Source organism: Ptychodera flava, assembly GCF_041260155.1.
Source record: "Ptychodera flava strain L36383 chromosome 23 unlocalized genomic scaffold, AS_Pfla_20210202 Scaffold_24__1_contigs__length_23054250_pilon, whole genome shotgun sequence".
NCBI lineage: Eukaryota > Metazoa > Hemichordata > Enteropneusta > Ptychoderidae > Ptychodera > Ptychodera flava.
Genome location: NW_027248278.1, coordinates 12114730 through 12136113, shown reverse-complemented (window position 1 = coordinate 12136113; position 21384 = coordinate 12114730). Strand labels below are relative to the sequence as shown.

At 37.3% G+C, this 21384-nt stretch overlaps 1 protein-coding gene across 1 annotated transcript in view; it reads left to right on the top strand.

The window, feature by feature from the left end:
• Window positions 1-113: 113 nt before the first annotated feature.
• Window positions 114-21384, top strand: part of LOC139124490 (periodic tryptophan protein 2 homolog) — a 43679-nt gene continuing 22408 nt past the window's right edge. The window contains exons 1-8 of the mRNA XM_070690631.1: window positions 114-272; window positions 7224-7336; window positions 8361-8455; window positions 8887-8986; window positions 10429-10572; window positions 10913-11048; window positions 16873-17066; window positions 18145-18288. Of these exons, the coding sequence (XP_070546732.1) occupies window positions 249-272; window positions 7224-7336; window positions 8361-8455; window positions 8887-8986; window positions 10429-10572; window positions 10913-11048; window positions 16873-17066; window positions 18145-18288 (950 nt within the window). The 5' untranslated portion in view covers window positions 114-248. The remainder of the gene's footprint in view (window positions 273-7223; window positions 7337-8360; window positions 8456-8886; window positions 8987-10428; window positions 10573-10912; window positions 11049-16872; window positions 17067-18144; window positions 18289-21384) is intronic.

Genomic DNA, 21384 nt, shown 5'->3' with positions numbered 1-21384 from the left:
CATCAACATAGTTTTAACATCTAAAAAATGATCACTTTTTTATCAAATATGAAATTTACAGTTTAAATTTGTTCCAAATGATACGTATACCTTTGAACTCTGCCCCCTGCCCTACATCAGCAAAAACATGGCGACGCAAATGAAACGCACGTGTGTGGTACTCTCTCGCTACATATATAGCTTATGAGTTCATTTCTTTAACGTCAAAAACAACATAGTGATCACAGGTTGGGAGAAGTTTTGGCAAGATGAGTGGCAAGTTTTCGTTTAAGGTAAGTCAATGTTCACGCTGCTATTGCTACAATTTAACGTAGTGCTGGTGAGGATCTGCAGTACACAGCGGCATCAGAGCAGCTTGTTTAGAATCGGACCTTTCCTTGGTGACGGTGTTACGTGTACGTTGTATGGAGGTAGTAAACTACTACCTCCATGGTTGTACGGATATATTTCCCACCTAAAGCTTCTTTAGTGGGAGCGTAGCGTACACCGTAACCGAGATGTCCCGGACTACACAATAGCGATCAGGTTGAACATCTCAGACAACAACACTATATACACTGTAGTCACTGTGGTTGTTGTGCGAGAGGTGAATGCACCAGATTGCGTGTTGACCACTGTGGTTTGACATATGTCCCATTGAACAAACAATCAGATCACAGCTCAGAGTCGCGTGTAGTTAGCTACAAAGCGAACGGACTCCCTGAGTCCTTTTTTGAGCTCCATGGTTTTCCTTACCACACTGTGCTAAAGCTAGGGATTTTACATGAAATTGATAGACAGCTACAATAATGATAAATTATATATCAAAAGAAAGCTCTCTTCAAGACCAATTGATTGCATTTTGTTTGATGAAAATCGGTTCGTACATGCAGAGATATGTCCTGTTGAATATGAAAAAAAACAGCTTGCTATTTAGAGGTTATCGCTCAATATCAATTGTGAGTAGAGATGCGTTACTACGAGTGACGTCATGGGCAGCATCACACACGAGCCGTAGGCGAGTGTGTGATGCGGCCCATGACGGCACGAGTAGTAACGCATCTCTACGAACAATTGATATTGAGCGATAACCTATTTATCATATGACAAACTATTGTTTTGACTTTTAATAGTTTGGCCACTTTTAATACACGGCCGGACGATCTAAAATTTGCACTATTTTTTTGTGGATATATACTTCCGCACACGTTCGGTTGACCTCAATGAACAAGTCTGGGTCAAGTGCGTCCACAGAACACGAGGGAAGGATTACCTCTAAGAATCCTGGATTATTCCATACTTCGTGCATTCGTACGTATATCATTCACACTGATACTTAAACATGTCATATTTCTGATCCATTCGTCATGAAATACAAGGATGCGAGGTGATTTTCATTGAAAATCTTCGGTTTTAATTAGAACTTCAAAAAATCGTGAACAATTACAACATGTCAACATTGCATCTTGCAAGCTTAGCACACAGCGCGGAGTGTGTGCATAGAACAGCGGCATTTCACAACCTCATAAAACGTAGTAAACATCGTTTAAAAATTAAGAATTTAATGTAAATTTCAAGTTTTCTTCAAATCAATATATTGATCATTGCAAATTATAATTAAGCGTGTCTTTTTTATTTTGATTGCTTGTATTTGATTGTATGTTTGACTTTGAGCGTGGAAAAACGGGAAACACCTGCCGTAAAATCTGAAACAACGACTCGAGAAATGGCTTGGAACAACTTTGTTCGTACAAAATGACAACACTAAACTTCGTTAAAATGTCAGTTTGTATCAAGTTCAGTCCTGTGAACTCTCTGAGCTTGAAGATTCAAATATTATTCTCCGCCGCTTTCTCATCGGACTCGGAGCTGACACTTTCTGAGTTGGTGCGACCATGTTGACAGTGAAGGTGCCACCGTAGATCGTCGCACTGCTGAATACGCCTGATGTTGATCGGTGGTGACTGGCCGATTGTTGACTTGAACTTGAAGAGAAGGTAAGCGGGTTGACTCTCTGTTAGCGATGGCAGACGTGGACGGGGTTGGATCACTGAGAATATCCGACATTTGCTGCTGCTGCACGAATGACGCTGTTGCGTAGTGATTGACACTCTGGATATTTTTGTGTCCCGACAGTTGCTGGATTTGTGTCGGCGGAATTCCGGCGTGATGCAATTTGGTAATGGCAGTCTTTCTTACGCTGTGATTTACCTTTTTCCCAGTGATTCCCGCTTTCTCTGCCATGGTCTTCAGCACAGTAGCAAGTTTGTTCTGTCCCATCGGCTGTTTTTTGTACCATACTTGGCTCTCAGGGTTGTAATGTATTGACAGATAGAATGAGCTTGAGTCGTAACACATCTCCGCGGGTCGACGATCTCTGAATTCCTTGTACGTTGTGACGGGACAAGTGTCCGGCTTTGTCGGGGTTGCGAAGATCTTATATTAGGGCTGAATTGCCGGATCGCCCCAATCTGTCCGTGCCGTGTTTTAGTTTCGCGTTCGTTAAATTCTAGGTATTCAGATTCATTCGGCGTTGCTTTGAGCGTGATGTCACCCATGCTAGTTAACAATTTCCTGTCCACCCCGAAAGCCAAGTATTTTTGTGTTGTTCAGCCACACGGTACTGCGTAAAACAGGGACTCAGGATTGTTTCGTCCAACGATGCCTTTCTCCACAAAGATCGCTTCCTCCTCGCTGGTCAGGGCATCTGCTGCATTAGGTTTGTTTCCCATGCCTAGTTTCTTCAGTTGAGAACGTTTTGCGGCCAGACATTTACGCGATCTTTTAAACTCGTCATCTCTGATTATAGAGTGTCCGTAATTATTCTCCTGGAGAAAGCGGTCTATCCCACGTTGGTAGCCAGTCAGTGTGTCCGGCTCGTATTCGCGGCCATCACTCTGTCTCGTACCCAGGAAATAGCCTGCTAAATACGAATCGAGATCGGTTGGTTGAATTTCAAGGAGTGGTCGATGCTCGTTCGGTTTCATTGCCTTCAGCCACAGTGAGAACTGTTTTGACGGCAGTGTTGGTACTTCTGATGGTATTTTTCTTTCTCTGCATGGTGACAAATTCTTCCTCCTCATCAAGTGAGAATTCGGCATAGCGTGGATGTTGTTGTTTTTGTTGTTGATGGCATGTCCAGGGTGGTAATTGCTGGAAAATTTCGTCTTCAGATAGAGAATCGGCAAGAGCTAAAAATTCGCTGAGGTCACTGTCGAACGACATCTTGGCAAATGACAACAGATCAGGTTGTTTCCCGCACAAAATGACAACAGAAGAGGCACATTTCATTTGATCGTGATTATTTATTTGGGGGATTGGAAAAATAAATGGCAACGACAAACACTTGTTTATTTTTGAGCTTAACTGTTCGAAAATTACCCACAAAACGTACCGCGCGTTAATTTTGCAAACGGAAATAAATTGTTTACGAACGGTCACTCAACACCACACTACAGTCTACAGTACGCGTTCGTCACCGTTGAGCGGCAAAGCGAGCCGGCCGGGCGGCCGGGAGATCTCGTGATTCCCGTTCACTGTTTCGAGAAATATATTTTTATTCAGTTTAATATGATAACCTCTAAACAGCCTTTTTCAAAAAAATGTTTCCAACGAGGTACATCAAAATTAAGGGTTTTTTTTATCGTATCCTACATATAAAAAAATGAATGGATAGAATTAGAAAATGGCGAGTTTGTTTTGATTGAAAGTCGCCATCTTTGAAATAGTTCCGGCGCACTCAAACTGATGACGTTTCCTTCCCATGTCAGGCCTGACATTTTACGGTAAACGTCACAAGTGTAAAAGATATTTTCCATGTCATATGATAATTAGAAATTATGCCATGGTAGACACCTGTAGTCATCATAACAACCAGGTGACCCCATTTTGAACATTGTTTGAGGAAACTAGAATTGCAATTTCTAGTGCTTTTTGCAATAACTCAAGCATTTCTCATTGAAAATTGATGAATTTTTTTGTGGATATTGCTGATGAAATGTTAAATGGTTTTTTATTTTTATAAATGAAAAATGTTATTTAAAATGCTGTTTACAAGGTAACAAATAAACAATACCTGTAAACAATCAAATGATACCTGTGACACTTTAGAACTTGATATAAATTTAACAAAATATTTTTTTTATTTTTTTATTTGAACTTCGGAATTTTTTTTTTATTTTTTATGATTACAACTTTTTTAAATGATTATGAAATAGGTCTGATTAATGAAGAATTTAAGTTTAACAATTACAAAGAACTTTTCCAAAAGTCAAAAAACTTCGTTCTCAACCCTTTGTCTATGCCGTAAAACAGCAACACGCATTTATAGAATGAACAACTGCATTAAACTGGATGCAAAATTACTCTGCCCCGAAATACCATAGACCCTCGAAGTCAGCGGTCCGAAATACAAACCAGTATAAAAATCAACTTTTCCAAAGTCCGAACACCATCAATGTGGAAAGAACAAATTAATAATCTACGGCCTTGTTCTTCAGAGAGAACCCAAATAGTCCCCTTCTCGGGAACTAAAGATCGAAACTAAAATTTCAGTATAGTATTGGCAAAGTGCGGTGCACGTGAGCAGTTCAGTATGGTATCGGCAAAGTGCGGTGCACGTGCGTATGCCTACACTGCAGTGCTGGCTTGACAACTTCTCAGTGTCTATCGAAAAATATCACCCGGAAATCAAACTACTTCGAACAAGATAACGTTTGAAAGGGTAAAGTATTGAAATACATATATCTCTAGATCCTTGCGTTTGATAAGAAATCAGACAAATCTAGCTACAAAATCGTGAACGTCGGAACTCAGCTTAGACCTCCTGACACGCCGGCGAAGCGCTGATTACTTGTATGTGATTCATGGAGTGCCCGGATGTAAAGTTGGGGTGAAACCATACTCGCTAAAAAGGGCCTTAAGCATCATTTTTCGCATCGTTAGACTCGTAATTATTGCAGAACTACAATAATATTTATCATAAAATTAATTTGGGGCCGAACGTTTAAGGAAATCAAGATTTTCTTTCAAAAAAAACACAAACGAACACAAAGTTTGATCACAGATTGAGTCTTTCTCGGCCGATTTTAACGTTCGCCCTCTCAAATGAAGCCCATTATCTCTTCTTCGTATCACCTCTAAAAAATAGTGATGCGATCGGAATAAGTCATGCGGAGAGCCTATCAAAGAAGTATATGTTCGATCTCCTTCGCGGGACATTTGAGATCACGGCACAACGCTCAAATGGACGCTAAAATCGCCGGTACGCGTGAGTTTGTAGTCGTGCTGCTTAGCCATTTATCGTAGTACAAAAGTGAAAATTTCCCAAAATGAAGTTAAAATAATAATCTTCAACACTACAGTTTAATTTTCTCTGATTATTTGGTCTATTCAAGAATTAACACGAAAGTTCCGACAAGACCTGCAGCGAACGCGTATGTTCAACACAAATGTCACGTGACCTAAAATCCCTACTAAAGCCATACAAAATGTTTGTCGGAAGTGTTTGGCAGTGTTTGGCAGTTGAGAGGTAGCATATGTAAACGACAGCCGAACACTCACGACGTTTCCCCGACACTTCGCACCAAAACCACTTCGCACCATACCATCTCGTCCCATACCATTTCGCACCAAAACCACTTCGCACCAAAAGTCACGTCGCCCCAAACCATTTCGCCCCCAAAACGATGCCACTTTGCCCCAAACTTATCGCCAACCGGTAAAGCTGAAAATAACCAACCACTGCCATCGAAGTTTTCATCACGTTTTTATCATCCCAGGACTGAAATCTTGAAATTGTACACATTTCGAGAAAATGACATGGTGCAAATCCGCGCACGGCACCTGAGTTGTAGCATTGAGTAGTTTGCGTGTTTCTTTTTCTTTTTCTACCGTTTATGGTTTCATGCAACAATAAATGTTTCGTGGTAGCCAAAATGTCTTGACACATTAATGCTTCCAAGTTGCATGTAAAAACAACGTTATGATACGTCGTGGCATCGTTGTTTTAGGACGAGTTGATGGCGCGATACTTTGGGCGAAGTGGTTTTAGTACGAGGTGGTACTTGGGGCGAAGTGGCGTTGGACGAGGTAGTACTTGGGACGAGGTGGTTTTGGTGCAAAATGGTTTTAGGGCGAAGTTGTGTGGGGCGAACTGGTTTTTGGTGCAAAGTGTCTGGACCCCCTCACAACATATGTGTTGGGCTAGCTGTTCTACAATTATTCTTACACTCATTGAATGAAACTAGCTTTCCTTTGGGTCTGTCCGGGTAATGCTCTATCCCAAAGTCTCTTATTTTAGCATCATTGTACAAGTGGTATAGCCACAAATTAACGACGTCAAATCGCCGTACACAAGACACAGACGCCTTGTAATTATAGCCCTTTGTATACAGCTGTTTGACATCATCAGTTTGTGGCTATACCACTTGTAAAATGGTGCCCTATTATCCCCGATCATCCCCTGAAGACAACTACATGTAACCATAAAGGTTGCCAGAGACTAATGCAAAAGACTCTTGGTGTTATATAGAGCGTTACATTCGTCTTTTGATTTAATCATTCATGTTTTTTGTAATGAATTAAGCCACGGACCCTCCATGATTAAGCCCTGGCTTTAGTTTAAGAATTTGTCGATAATATCTCGACATCTGATTTAATTTAGCTTTTTTCCCAGCATACTAGTAGATGCCTGTAGTAATTATTATAAATGCTTTAAGCCCCCCAAAAAATTGTGCTGTTCAGATAACCAGACCTACCCTATTTTTTACCCACCGACCCTAGACTTTATAGAGCTACCTAAAACACACAAGTAATATACAATAAGAAAAACTAATAAAATCACGTGTTTATTACCTTGTGTTTGATTTTTTGTTTGAACAAAGATGTCTTTTATGTTTTTATTCTTTTTATATGTTATGATATGTTTTTCTTGAAAAATTGTGGCCAGTGTTTGATCGTCCTGAACCCCTGAAAAATGTGTTTCAAAATAAAGAGATTTTGAAAAAAAGTTCCGTCTACCTACCTACCTACCTACAATATTCTTGAAAACCGTGTTATTGGAAAGCACAATTTATTTTTTTTGTCTGAGTGAACAGCTATTTATCACTTACATTTGTCCTTGTGTTTTGCTATCAAAAATATATATTAGCTTTGATTATGAGCTTGACCTCATATCACTGTAAAGGAAAATTGTTATCATCAGTTCATTTAAAGCACATGTTACTCTGCATGTTTTGTTTCAGTTTTCAAATCTCCTTGGTGCTGTCTATCGCAAGGGAAACTTGAACTTCTCCAAAGATGGCGACACCGTTATCAGTCCCGTTGGGAATCGAGTCTCAATGTTTGACTTGAAGAAGTAAGTTCATAGCCCTTGTCTGTAGTATGAAACTATGATGTGTATTTTCTGGCTGATATCAGATGATAAAGTTGACTTCTGATATGTTCATATTTTTATATTTTTTTGTACATGAAGGTACAGATTTAGTTGATTACTCTGCAGTATGAATAAGAAAAAAGTGCATGTGCATGTTGAGATGGAGAGCTAACATTGTAACAATCCATTTAATCATCAAGCGACCTTTTTACCAAAATTTTTCCCACTTTGTGTAGGAAATCCTACAAATCGTGACTTATCAGACAACCGTTATTGACAAAACGATATCATCCCACTTGGAAGGAATATCTGGTCTAAGTATTCCCAGTGGCCTTTTGTGGACACAGAACTAAAATGTTGTACAGGTACAATGTAGTCCCAGAATGAGTTCACCTTACACACAAGAAAAAGCAAAGTTCAGAAAATGGATGACATCCTCTTAGAAAAGATTTCTTTAAAAGTGTAGTCACATATAATATAATGCAATGGTACAGTATACTGTATTTTTCTATACATGACCATGACTTCTTGATGAACTCAAACATCATACCCTTTCATCAGTCCCTGCCTTCATGAAAGCAAACTCTATATTGTATGCCAAGTGATTAAGTACCCTGGACGTGAAATTTTTACTTTGAAATATCATCCATATCCCTTTTCCTGCCAAGTCCATATTTCACCATCAGGTCAAGATGGTTAAAATTAATGAAACACAACATATTCAATATGGTGTATTTTCGCATAATACTGTACATTTGAAGGCTGTTGAAAACATAAATACTGTAAACTTGATTTTTTTGGACTAAAGATGCTACAACAGACCAAGCCAAGTGGGTGAAAATATGTTACGTTTTGGCTCAATACGGCTTTTTACTGACTTGGCTGATGGGGAAGTGATACTGATAATTGTTTTAAACCCATTAGAATGTAATGAATGCACTTCATCCCCATTATTGAATGATCTGGAAGTTTTTGAAGGATTTAATTGTGTTTTTTTCATTTTCAGTAATAAATCAGAAACACTGCCAATAGAAGCCAAGACGAATGTTACTTGTGTTGCCATGGCTCCAGATGGAAAAACAATGATTGTAGCTGACGAACGTAAGCTTTCACAGTATTTGACACATGCTATACAGTGCTTGCATTGATATATTCCATCATTGAACATACGGGTTGATGGCGCTCTTCAAGCTGCAACATAAGACATTACTTTCAGAGAAAATCAGAGTTATCTAGTTTTCTGAAACATTTAAATTTTATGTTCCATCCCAGCCTTACATTTGTCTGTGTGTCTGCAGCTTGTGTATTACTCAAATTTCAAGAGCCTTGCAGTGATTGGAAAGCTACGAAATTGGTAAACTATGAACTTGTTCTGAATTTGCTTTGCATTTGCTCTATATTCATCACCAGTTCCTGAGGAAAGGCAAGACTTAGCAACAAGAAAGCTGTGAAGCCCAAACGGGATGAACCCCCACCTGAAAGTTTGAAAAGAGAACCATTATAGTGTTTTATTTTTGTTGTTGTCTTTTCAGAGGGCAGAGCAATGTTGATCAGTCTAATCAGCAGATCTGTTTTACATCATCATCACTTCCATGCAGCTGTGCGTTCCATCAAGTACAGCCCAGACGGAAAGTAAGCAACCACAGTTAATTCTTTCTGATTCTTAATTTGTTCCTTTATTTTGTGCTTGACTGTGTAAACATATTTATACTCGCAATGTAATATGGAGGTAAATGTTACTTAACCCTTTCACCACCATGGTTTGGCCTAATCTCATTGCTTTCAGTGGTAAAGTTGGACCTTTACATATGAAAATAGGGGTGGCATAGGGTTAATGATGTAGTTGAAGTTGTAGGTAACAATTCAACTTGTAAAGTAACATGAGCCACTGTATGTGTATCAGTAATTTTCCGGTTATTTCCTTGCCATCATAATTAGGGGCTTTAAATTGTTTTTGAAAATGAGAGTTGAAGATGCAAGCAGCTATGTTGTAACTCATCCTGTCGCTTCTTGCTACAAAATCACCAAAAATTATCATGAATAGATAGAACGTAATTTCCACACAAATAATACCAGTGATCTGTTCATGTCTTTTCACCAGTGTTTGCCCAAAATTCAACACCTGCTGCTTTTGAATTTTTGCCAAATTTTTGCCAGTACTACTGTACAGCAACACATTTCACAGTTTGTTCTTCAATTGTGCAGAAAATTCATGTAACTCTTTTTCATTGTAATTAAAAAATAAGTCCTCTCGGAGGAGAGAAAAATGTATCTGTTCAATAGGGCCGACCGACCCAGATTTTTTGTCAATTTCAGAATTTTCTTTTTAAAAAAAAGAAAAGAGAATACCGTATGGTGTTGTTCACCCAATATATACAAGCTGTGGAAATGCCGACTAGAAACTGCTATTTTGTGAGACAAGCAAACCATGTTCACAAAAAGTGAAAATGTCGAAAACATGTATCCAATTTATGAATATGTCAGAAAAAGATTAATACAAAAACCTTATATATACTACATGTTCTTTTATGAAAACGAATTACATTAAAAAAAAACCAATGTCTTGTTCCTACTGGGGAAAATTCAAAACAAAATGGATTTTGCAAAGGAACTCTGAAAAACGTCTAATGAAAAGAAATTTAAGAAATTACCAACCTACCAACCCGAGATTAAACAATCATTGCCCAGAACAGGTTTTTCCCTCTGCCTTACCACTATTTTAGACAAAAGAGAATGTTTACATTGACCATAGAGGGCTCAATAGCATGATATACACAACACACAAAAAAAATCCACTTTCTTGCTGTCTACTTTTTCAGGCTGATCCCTTGTACATCATCTATTTGCTTTGCTTAGTATGATTCATATCTCAGTAAATTAAACATAAAAGCTACGCACACTGACCACAGTAAACATATGTTACATGTATTGTTGAACAGCATTATTGTATAAGATAGATAAAAGTAGCTGTACCAAATTTTTAAGCTGTTCTGCCTAATTTTGATCCAAGACATGTGCATGTACAGGTAGATATATCGTTCTGAGCAAAGTCTGTGAATTTCTCTCACCCTCAGGAAAGTGGCTGTGAACAAAGATAATGTGACGTTAGTGTACCATGCTCCAGGCCAAACCAAAGAGTTCAACCCTTTCAAACTATACAGATCATATCATGGACCATATGATGAAACCACTTGTATTGATTGGACGTCAGACTCAAGGTGAGCTTTCATATATATACAAGTACCTCAGATTTTAGCTCCCATTTATCATATATGGCAGTGAGAGCTTATGGGATCACACTGTGTTTGTTGTCTGTACGTATGTCTGAATGTCTGAATGTCCATCCACTGTGATAACTTGAAAATCGCCCTTTGCATTTACCAGTACAATGACATTACTGTGCTGCACATCCACTACGAAGGTTTCACCAAACATCGATCCCCAGATAGTCCATGACTTGAATGGTGTGAATTCACTGCTCAGCCAAATATTCAGTGATCAAAGACGTTGGACATCTTGACTTACTAAATCTGCTTTCATTGTACTCTTCACTTACAGAGCCATGGTGATTGGTTCCAAGGACATGACAAGCAGAGTGCACGCAGCCACAGATCTTACAAACCTGTTGGTACACACATTGGGAGGTCATAAAGATGTTATTGTGGGTGCCTTCTTTGAGCAAGATTCCCTCGATGTATCCTTGATATCAATTAAGCTAACAAGGGAATGAACAAATACGACCTTTTGCATTTAATGTAGTTTGCACTCCAAAGATGAAAGACTTAAGTAAAACTTTCCTCAAGTAAACCCGCAACCTTTCTCTTTTGAAATCAGAATAAAATTGAGGGGTTACCATGCAAATTTTGGTACTCAAGAAACAATTACCCAAGATTTACCAATATCTGAAATTCAAAATGGCCGCCCTTCCTGTGTTATCTCTATGGGCAAAAATGAAATTCCTTATTTTCACAAAACTAAACTTGTTAAATTATACTTACTCCATAAGCTTCAAAGAGAGCCACCCACAAGTGTTAGGCCAAAGAATATTGTAAAAGTTTGAGGGTCGGAATATCTGTCGCCGAGGCGTGTTCTACCCTAGGATACTGATTTTATAGCAAGATATAGTACAATTTCATGATTGATGGAGAATTTCTAGTGTTGATTAGTTGTTGACAGTAGATGTGGATAATACAAACAAATACTCATTCACACTCATCTTGGCAAAGTGAATTGTTGATACTTGTCCTAAACTAAAACCACTATGTGCTTTTTAGCTTTGCTGTCAGCGATGCAGAGCTATCAAATAGTTGATTTCTGTCGTCGGCGTCCGGCGTCAACAATTGCCTTTTCCTCTAAAACTGCAAGTCTGATTGCTATGAAATTTTTATGCAGTTCACTTGGGGTAACCTCACTCAAGTTTGTTGAAATCATGGTGAAATTTTCGTATTTGTATTTTTTGGGCACTTTTTACTGTTTTTGGTAAAAATCTGCTCTCTCAAACCGCTTGTCCGATTGCTTTGAAATTTGATATGCAGTTTACATAGGGTGACCTCAGTTAGATTTTTCAAATCGTTGAAATTGGTGAAATTTGTATTTTTAAGGCAATTTTTGTCGATTTTGGTCAAAAAATCTTTAAAACACTTCTTCAAAACTACCAGTCAGATAGCTTTGATATTTGGTACATAGGTCCCTAGGGATGGTCTATTTCAGATTTGTTCAAATTGTTCAGAAATACGCAAATTTGCATTTTGGGGGCAATTTTTGCCATTTTTGGTCAAAAAATGTGTTTCTCAAAAGTACAAGTCTAATAGCTTTGAAATTTGGTATACAGGTTTGTATAGATAAATTAAGTATATATATTGAATTTTTGATGAAATCTGTAATTTTGTATTTTTGGGGCAATTTTTGCCATTTTTGGTCAAAAAATGTGTATTTCCAAAACCACTCATCTGATAGCTTTGAAATTTGGTATACAGGTTTCTACAGATGAACTAAATGATATTTATTGAAATTATGATGAAATCTTTAATTTGTATTTTTGGGGCAATTTTTGCCATTTTTGGTCAAAAAATGTGTATTTCCAAAACTACTCATCTGATAGCTTTGAAATTTGGTATACAGGTTACTACAGATGAACTGAATGATATTTATTGAAATTATGATGAAATCTTTAATTTTGTATTTTTGGGGCAATTTTTGCCATTTTTGGTCAAAAAATGTGTTTCTCAAAAAGTACTGGTCTTATAGCTTTGGAATTTTGTATACAGGTTTCTCTAGATAACCAAGTAATATGTATTGAATTTCTGATAAAATCTGTAATTTTGTATATTTTAGGGCAATTTTTGCCATTTTTGGTCAAAAAATGTGTATTTCCTCATCTAACAGCTTTGAAATTTGCACTACGGCCCAAAATATGCCTCAGTGTACGGTATTCCGCGAAGCATAATTTCTATCGAACAGCGCTTTCAGCCGGTCGCTATTGACAACGGCGAACATTGTATCAATTTATTTTCAATAGATTATCGATCGAAAATCTGTTTGGGCGCCGCTTGTGCCGGGCGCTCGTGTGTTGAGGTCACGTCATAAACATTGCCACAGTAACCCGTATATTGACTTATACACTTTAACATCAAGGTATCCGTTGGTTTCCTGTACTGAAAGTATATCGACGACACTTTTTTCAGTTTTGGTGATACTTTTACGTACGTTTCAGCACATTTTGGCGCACCTTGGCGTAGTTTGGCGCCATTGTGAACGGGGAACTACACGCGAGTGAGTGAGACAACAATGTAACAATTTCGGACAAAAGGATATCGATCGATAACGTTCACTGCACGATTACAGTGGAGACTCTACGCCCGTTCGCCTCTGTTCTGTGTTATTTTTGCAGTTTACTGGAATTTTCATAGTTGATATTCGCCAAAATTTGGTATAAATTACAACAACCTGACTGGTATTGGTCTGTACAATTTAAGAGACGCTAACCGATTAAAATGCGTCAATATAAGACCATTTTTTCTGCATATGCAAACGCCGTAAGATCGCCATTTTATTGAGGGCAAGAGCAAAAATTCAGCGATCGGAAAATAAAATGCAACTAAAACAAGTTTCGTCGAGAAATTCAAAAAACTAAAACGACAGGAATTTTGTATATAAATCAAAGAACACTCGTGCCACTTTTCACTATCATTGGTTCAGAATTGAGAAATTTGAACGAGCGAGAGTTGTACGGTCTGTTCAGTACATTAAACGCCATTGTTTTCTATGGGAAATCGAGCTGATTAGACACATCGTAAAATGAAAAATACATCTGAAAAAACCGTTGGTTTAACTTTTTCATTTCGCTGTTATTTTTTATAATATTTGGTATGACACATATCATGAAGAGTAACTAAAACTCTATGGTTTTATTTTTTTGAGTTTCCCTCTTATTTTTATGAAATGACGAGTTGAAGATCGTTTTGCTGTTGACTGTGTTTTTACTTAATTTTGCATATGGCTGTTATCGCTTACATATTTTTGGAATTCCCATGTGAAATTCTTCCCAAAATATTATAATTGTAAGGGCAGCATATACGGGAAATAGGACCTGTTACTCTTTCATCAATATTTAGCTGTGCAGCAAGGAAATACGGCGAAATTTTCAACATGACGCGGGAGGTGAAATTTACTCTCTGAACGCGCACTCCACGTATGTGTGGCGAAAATTCGGGACGCTATTACCGTACAAAATGGGGCGCCTTTGGGCCGTAGTGTTGGTACATAGGTTCCTACAGATGATCTATATGATATTTATTGAAATTATGATGAAATCTGCAATTGTGTATTTTTGGGGCAATTTTGTCCATTTTTGGTCAAAAAATGTGTTTCTCAAAGAGTACTGCTCTGATAGCTTTGAAATTTGATATGCAGGTTCCTACAGATGAACTTAATGTGATGTACAGAAATTATGATGAAATCTGCAATTTTGTATTTTTAGGGCAATTTGTGCCATTTTTGGTCAAAAAATTGCTTTCTCAAAAACTGCAAGTCGATAGCTTTGATATTTGGTATACAGGTTCCAAGGGATTATTTTAATATATGATATATTGAAATTATGGTGAAGTCTGCAATTTTTATCACAACTGGAAGTTGTGATATAGAGGTGGTTTCAACCGTGTTTGATGTCGTCCATTTCCGTAAACGACAAAAAGTCAAAAACTGCTGAACGGACTGCGTTGATATTTGATACCGATACATAGACTGGTTCCAAGGTTCCAATTCCGAAAAATGGAGCCAAACGGAGCACCGGTTAGATAGTTTTGGGAAATTTAACCCCCCTTTTTATCTAATTGATTTTAGGGGTCTTTCATATATGTAGTTTTGGAATGTACACCAATCCTGCATTGTGGACTGTTTTATGAGTTGTTGAACAGAAATGAGGTTTTGATGAATGTTAGAAATATGCAGGATGGCTGATTCGAAGTATAAGAGATTTCTATGGTCTTTTGGGCATCAAAAGCATTAAAAAAAACATATTTCATAGTTTAGATTCTCACTTTTGAGATGACCCTAGGCATTTGTTAAGTAAACATCCTTGAGTCAATATGCAGACTTTGACATTCCAGAGATTAAGTATCCACAACCTCACATGTTACAGTCTTTCACTACATGGTATGGCCCAAACCCATTGTTATCAATGGAGAGTGTGGACCTGTCTACAGGAAATTGGGGTGAACAGGTTAGACAATGACGTTACAAGTTGTAGGTTAGTTATCAAGGTAGCACCAGCATAGAGTCCTGAGTATCTGTCCATGTGTTCTCACAGCAATTACAGGGAAAAAATTATTTGAGAAGTTTCTCTCCTTTAAATAGAAGTATATTACAATTTAAACTTGTCATGGATAGATTGCTCTCAAATGATCTGAAACACAGTTATTGCCCATTAGCAACAAATCTATAGCAAGATTTATGTAAAGTTCATGAACTTACACAAGGTATTAGACAAAAGATGACCATGACTTTGCTACTTTTCAACATTTATTTCAATCAGATTTCCCCAGCTTAGTGTATAATTTTGTAATCTTAATTACTGTCAACTTAGCTTTACTAACTTATTCATACCTCATTATTCTTACACTACTGTTATACCTTATAACCACAAAATTTCAAGAGATGCATATATGATTGTCACTTAACAAACAATTTACAAATATGTCTTCTGCTTTTTCTCCATATACATATACATGTCTCTTTTCTCATGAAAATGAGCTTAAAATCGCAATGTGAAAAATAGTCTGTCAGCTATATGTTGCTCATTGACTTTGTGGTCTGTCTAATTCACAGTGAGTGTGGTTGTTGATAAATGCCGATAATACTAGGCGGTCATTATGTCCAAGCGCCATTGGCGGTATTTTTTAACATAATGACCATAGGTCATTACTGCTGAACAGACTGCATTGATATTTGGTAGAGATATTCAGACTAATTCCAAGGTTCCGATTCCGAAAAATGGAGCCAAACAGAGCAGCGGTTAGATAGTTTTGGGAAATTTCTAACCCCCTTTAACTAATTGATTTTAGGGGTCTTTCATATATGTAGTTTTGGAATGTACACCAATCCTGCATTGTGGACTATTTAATGAGTTGTGGAACAGAAATGAGGTTTTGATGAATGTTACAAATATGCAGGATGGCTGATTCAAAGTATCAGAGATTTCCATGCGCTTTTGGTAATAAAATTGATAAAAAACAACATATTTAATGTTTTAGATTTCTCACATTTGTTATGACCCTTAACATTACAGACTTGATGACATAACTAGCTGCTGGACCTGTTTACTGGCGCATTGATTTAAGACAAAGATCTTTTTATTTTGTAATAAGGACGTGTGATTTCGTAAAACATAGTCTATTAGCCTGGAAATGTGATTTTTGCGAATATTGCTTACCCCACTGACAAACAGTGTGGTTTGAAAATGGCTGGAATTCGCTACTTCGGGACTTTGTTTTCTGTGTGCATTTACTGACAAACTCCAAACCCGCAGCACCTACCCATTCAGTATTTCATGTACAGGTGTACCCAGAGATAGAGTAGTTTCACAATGTGCCAGTTGTGATCAAGTGCCATTGGCGCTATTTTTATTTTTGGGGGCAATTGTTGCCATTTTTGGTCAGAAAAAATTCTTCTCAAAAAACTACAGTGTACTCGTCAGATAACTTTGTTGACATTTTCTCAGGGATGATACAGTGTGATAAATTCAAATTATGATGAAATCTTCAATTGTTTATTTTTGCATCTATTTTAGCCACTTTTTTCCTGGCCATTGAAATGAGCTATCAAACATTTCCACCTTCTTCATCAACATGTGTCAAAATTGTTATTCTCTACATAAACACAGCAGAGCTATATTTGCCGTTCGCTCGCTTGTCAGATATAATGTGATGAATATTACCGTTTTCAGGTGTTTCATAGATTTTATGCTCTAAATCATTGCCTATCATGTGAAGGTTTTTCCCTCAACAATGTGCTAAAACCAGGCATACACAGTGAGCAGGGATGGCACCCTCATCGTTTGGGAGAGCACCTTTGATTTGGAAGATCTCCAAGAAGGTGAGCCGCAAAGGAAGCGGAGAAGAAATATCAGTGAAGGTGCTGAGGAGGAAAGAAACAAGGAACAAACAGAGCCTGATGATGAAGCCACTGAGTGGTTAAAATACAAGAAAACTGCAAAGTAGGTGACTGTATGTTAACCTGTACACCCCATTTTTCTGTAAACAGGTCCATAATCACCATTGATATCAATGGGTTTGGACTAAACCATTATAGTGACAGGGTTAAAATACTCAGCTGAATGGATTTAAAGTTAAAAACGGGGCCAATTCTTGATTAACTGCAGATTTAACGATCTTCCACAAGTTCAGCTTGATTTTAATAAGTCAGAGCCCATCAATGGCCTAAATATGAAATGTTTCTAAGGTTTGATCAAACAGAATCACACAAAATATTTGTATAACATTGAACTTGAATATTTCAGAAATTTCTTGAGTGCAACAGAGACACTGAATATAATTTAGTTAGATTTGTGAAAAGAAATTTTTTGGCCTCCTGAGTTTCATGTCAGTAGCAAAATTTATGGTTTGATGTATTTTTATTCTCTGTGCTGGAACACAATGAATGGTTAGTTCTTGCAAGCTAACATTACTCTTCCATCACTAGATATCAATACATTGCAAATATTCTTGCACATCAAATCTCATAATGACTTTTCATATAACTTACTGCCATGAGAAAAACTTTGCAACTGCAGAATCTTGACCAAAGAATCAGAGATTTTTTTTTCACTTTATTACCATAGATTAGTACTATTTATAAGGCTGGTGGTCTGTCAATAATCCATTTACCACAATGGTGTGGCTCATTTCTGTTAGCCTTGTACATTGGCATGTGGGATGGAAAAGAGTTAAAGGGGAAGTTCACAATTGATGATTTTTACATATGTGCTAGCTTCCATATCACATGATGCAAGCTCCAAACTCGGAGCTTTTTTCCCATGATTCAAATTACATGGGCATGTTCCTGTACTATTTTTTTATCGGTTTTTGTAAAAAATCGCGCGAGTTAGAAATGGTGAAAATAGTTTTTCCTGCGTAAATGACCACAGAGCTACCACATACCCGGTATGTAAAAATTATCCTGGTGAACTTCCCCTTTAAACTTACATGTGTCATAAATCCTTGAGAAATGACATTAAAAATTGGGTTTTGATACCTCTACTTAAATATGTGACATAATGTTCTTGTAACTGACAGGCACTACTTTCAGAAGGAGGGCCACCTAGACAAGCTGACAAGTGTGGACTATCACAAAGGCAGCCATATTATGGTGACAGGGTTCCAGTCGGGTTCCTTTCACCTCCACGAGTTGCCAGAATACAACTGCGTTCACTCACTGAGGTAACTATTTTTGCGATTATTTTTACCAATAGACCTTATCCTGGCTATCCCACAATGCATTGCTGTGGTGGTATCAAACTCTGCGTACACAAAACATACCAACTTTATGTTGTATAACTGATTATCCTTCAAAAATTACACAAATTTTCCATGCCAAAAAATGCCATTTGTAGTTGTATCCTTCGGTATAAGGTCAGAGTGTGACTTTGCAGAGTGTTCTGTGAGTAACAGACTTTGCGTATACCCTACGGTTAAAAAGTTCTGTGAGTAAGGTACGCTTTGTATGTCCGAGCCTGCACTGCATCATGGACCTGGTAAAAAACGATTGGCTATAGAGATTCAGATTATATTGCATGTTTGGTTGTACTTTTCACAATAACTTGATAAGACTACTTCCCCCTGCTTTTAGAGGCCAGTTATTGTGGTAAGGTATTCAAAAGTTTGTTACAATTTACATTTATTAATGTAGAATATGTCTCGTGGATAGATATTTGGACTCCCAAACTTTGACAGTATTCTTTTGACCTACAATTTGCGGGTACTCATTTTGAAGCTTATGGAGTGAATAAAGTTTTTCACCGGCTTTGTTTTGTGAAAGTAGGAATCTTATTTTCTGCAATGGAGATAACCCAGGGGTGGTGGCCATTTTGAATGTCAAATATCGGTAAATATTGGGTGATTCAGGTTGACCCCGATTTTGATTTCTAAAGAGAATGGTTGAAAGTTTCCTTGAGGAAAGTTTAACCAAAATTTTAAATCTTTAATTTTAAGGTGCAAAATTCCTTGCGTAAAGGCCTGAGAGTCTACACTAAACAGTCTATGTGGTTTTGTGGTGTGCTGTTGCTTGGTGTGGTTTATTGCCTAAACATATCACTGTAAATTAGTGAATCTCAACATATTTTGGACAAGTAAAGTTAGAATATTTAATAGTGCTTGCCCAGCCTTAGCAAAAAACTAGCAACAGTATTTTCGATTATTTGTCATTTCAAATAACATTGGAGTTCCACTATTTACTGTACAAAGTAAATGTTTGTCAGAAGATTTTTAAAAGTCTTTTGAAATACACTCAAAGGGATAGAAAATTTGGTTTGTGTAAGGGGCCGTGGATTAATTAAACATGCGCATGGTAAATGAACTAAGTGAATTCGGCCTCAGTTCCCCCGCCCCCCCCCCCCCCCCCCCCCCCAACGAAAGTTTGAGAGTGCGGAAATCAAACCAAGCCTCATTCTGTATCTGCATACCAACAATTGGTAATATGTTGCTATGAAATCACGCATACGCTACTGACCACCAATACACCCCCCACCCCCCTGCATGCCCCCTCTGTTAAAAATCAATTTCTGTTCAGCACCAACTCAATAATGATGCAACCAATAGAATGAAATGAAACAGTGTATCCAAAATGATTGTTACGTTAATTTCCTCATGCACTGATTGACATGTATGTCAAAAGAATGCTTGTGTAGCGATGGTGCTGTACTGGCCTGGTAAGGCCAAACAATGTAGCACTCTATTTTTGCGATATATAAACGTGTAGCGAGATGTTGCGATATGAAAACTTGTAATGCGATTTTTGCTCATCATGGTATTCAAAATACAGCCAAACCCCCTCCCCCCTAAACACTGAAGTTGCGTTTACTGTGCATGTGATTTAATTATCCACGGCCCCTGACCACTAATGTTGTCACTAAATGTGTACATGGTTAAAATGTTTAAAGATCCAACTACTGTAACCTCCACAAATGTAATAATCTCCACAAATGTAATATCAACCACAATTGTAATAAAATCAACCACAAATGTAATAAAATAGTCAACCATTAATGTAACAACCCGCAACCACAAATGTAATAAACAAATTAACCATAAATGTAATAAAACTCAACCATAAATGTAATAAACTTGAACTTGCATATGTGATCATTTGTTTATCAATGCCCTGAGTAAATAATAACTTTAATAAGACTAGTGTAATGTTATTGCATACTTTCCTGAAACTAGGTTTCCTTTCCGAAACACAGAATAGAATACTTTGAGAACGCTATCAGAAAACGGCGAGGTACTGATCAAACCGTTAGATAATGGAAGTTGAACAGCAGTTCTAGACACTGATAATTACATAATAAGGAAGCGTCAAAATAACTCGTCAACCAGTGATACCACACAAAGTTTATGACAGATGACTCAGAACAAATAACAGAGAAATATAAAACCTTATAACAGAAACTTACACGACACAAAACATGTTGACGAGAACAATATATTTCAATCTAGTAAAAAACAATACGAACACTACCTTGAACACAGTAGAACAAAATTAGACATCCTGGCATCCCTAGTGAAGGAACAAACTTCAAGTGGGACAACATAGGAATACAGACAATCTATCGATTATTCCACACAATTTATCCACTGAAGACGAATTTGAGGCGATTGATAAGAAAGTACGGCAATTTTCGAAAAAAACGGCGTTAAAGGATGGTAGTGTACAGTCTTCCCCACTCTGGAGTAGAGACTGCACTTACATTCAGATTACAGCTGTGCCAGTAGCCATGGCCAATCAGTTCTGTACACAAAACAGGGAAACGTAAAATACACTTTCAAATATGCAAACACACTATACGCAAACAATTAAGAAATTAATAATGTGTGGAGTTACTTTCCTTATCACATAGATCAATATTTAAGGGCTAATTCCTCAATTGCAACGACAAAATAGATTTATTACATTTATGGTTGATAAGTATTACATTTATGGGTGTTGTTTTTATTACATTTATCTTTACCATTTATTACATTTGTGGTTGGTGTTTTTATTACATTTATGGTTGATTTTTGTTACATTTATGGGCGATATTACATTTATGGGTGCATTTTATTACAATTGTGGTTGATATTACATTTGTTGAGATTATTACATTTGTGGAGGTTACAACTACAAGCCACAATAATAAAGACAGATGCATAGACAAAATGTGTCAGAATTTCAAATGACAGCAGTAAATATTGCAAAGCCACTGTGACATTTAGTAACAAAGCATCAAATGCAATAAGTGCTTTTACTCACGCCTTTAGCTGCATTGCATCTCATGCCTG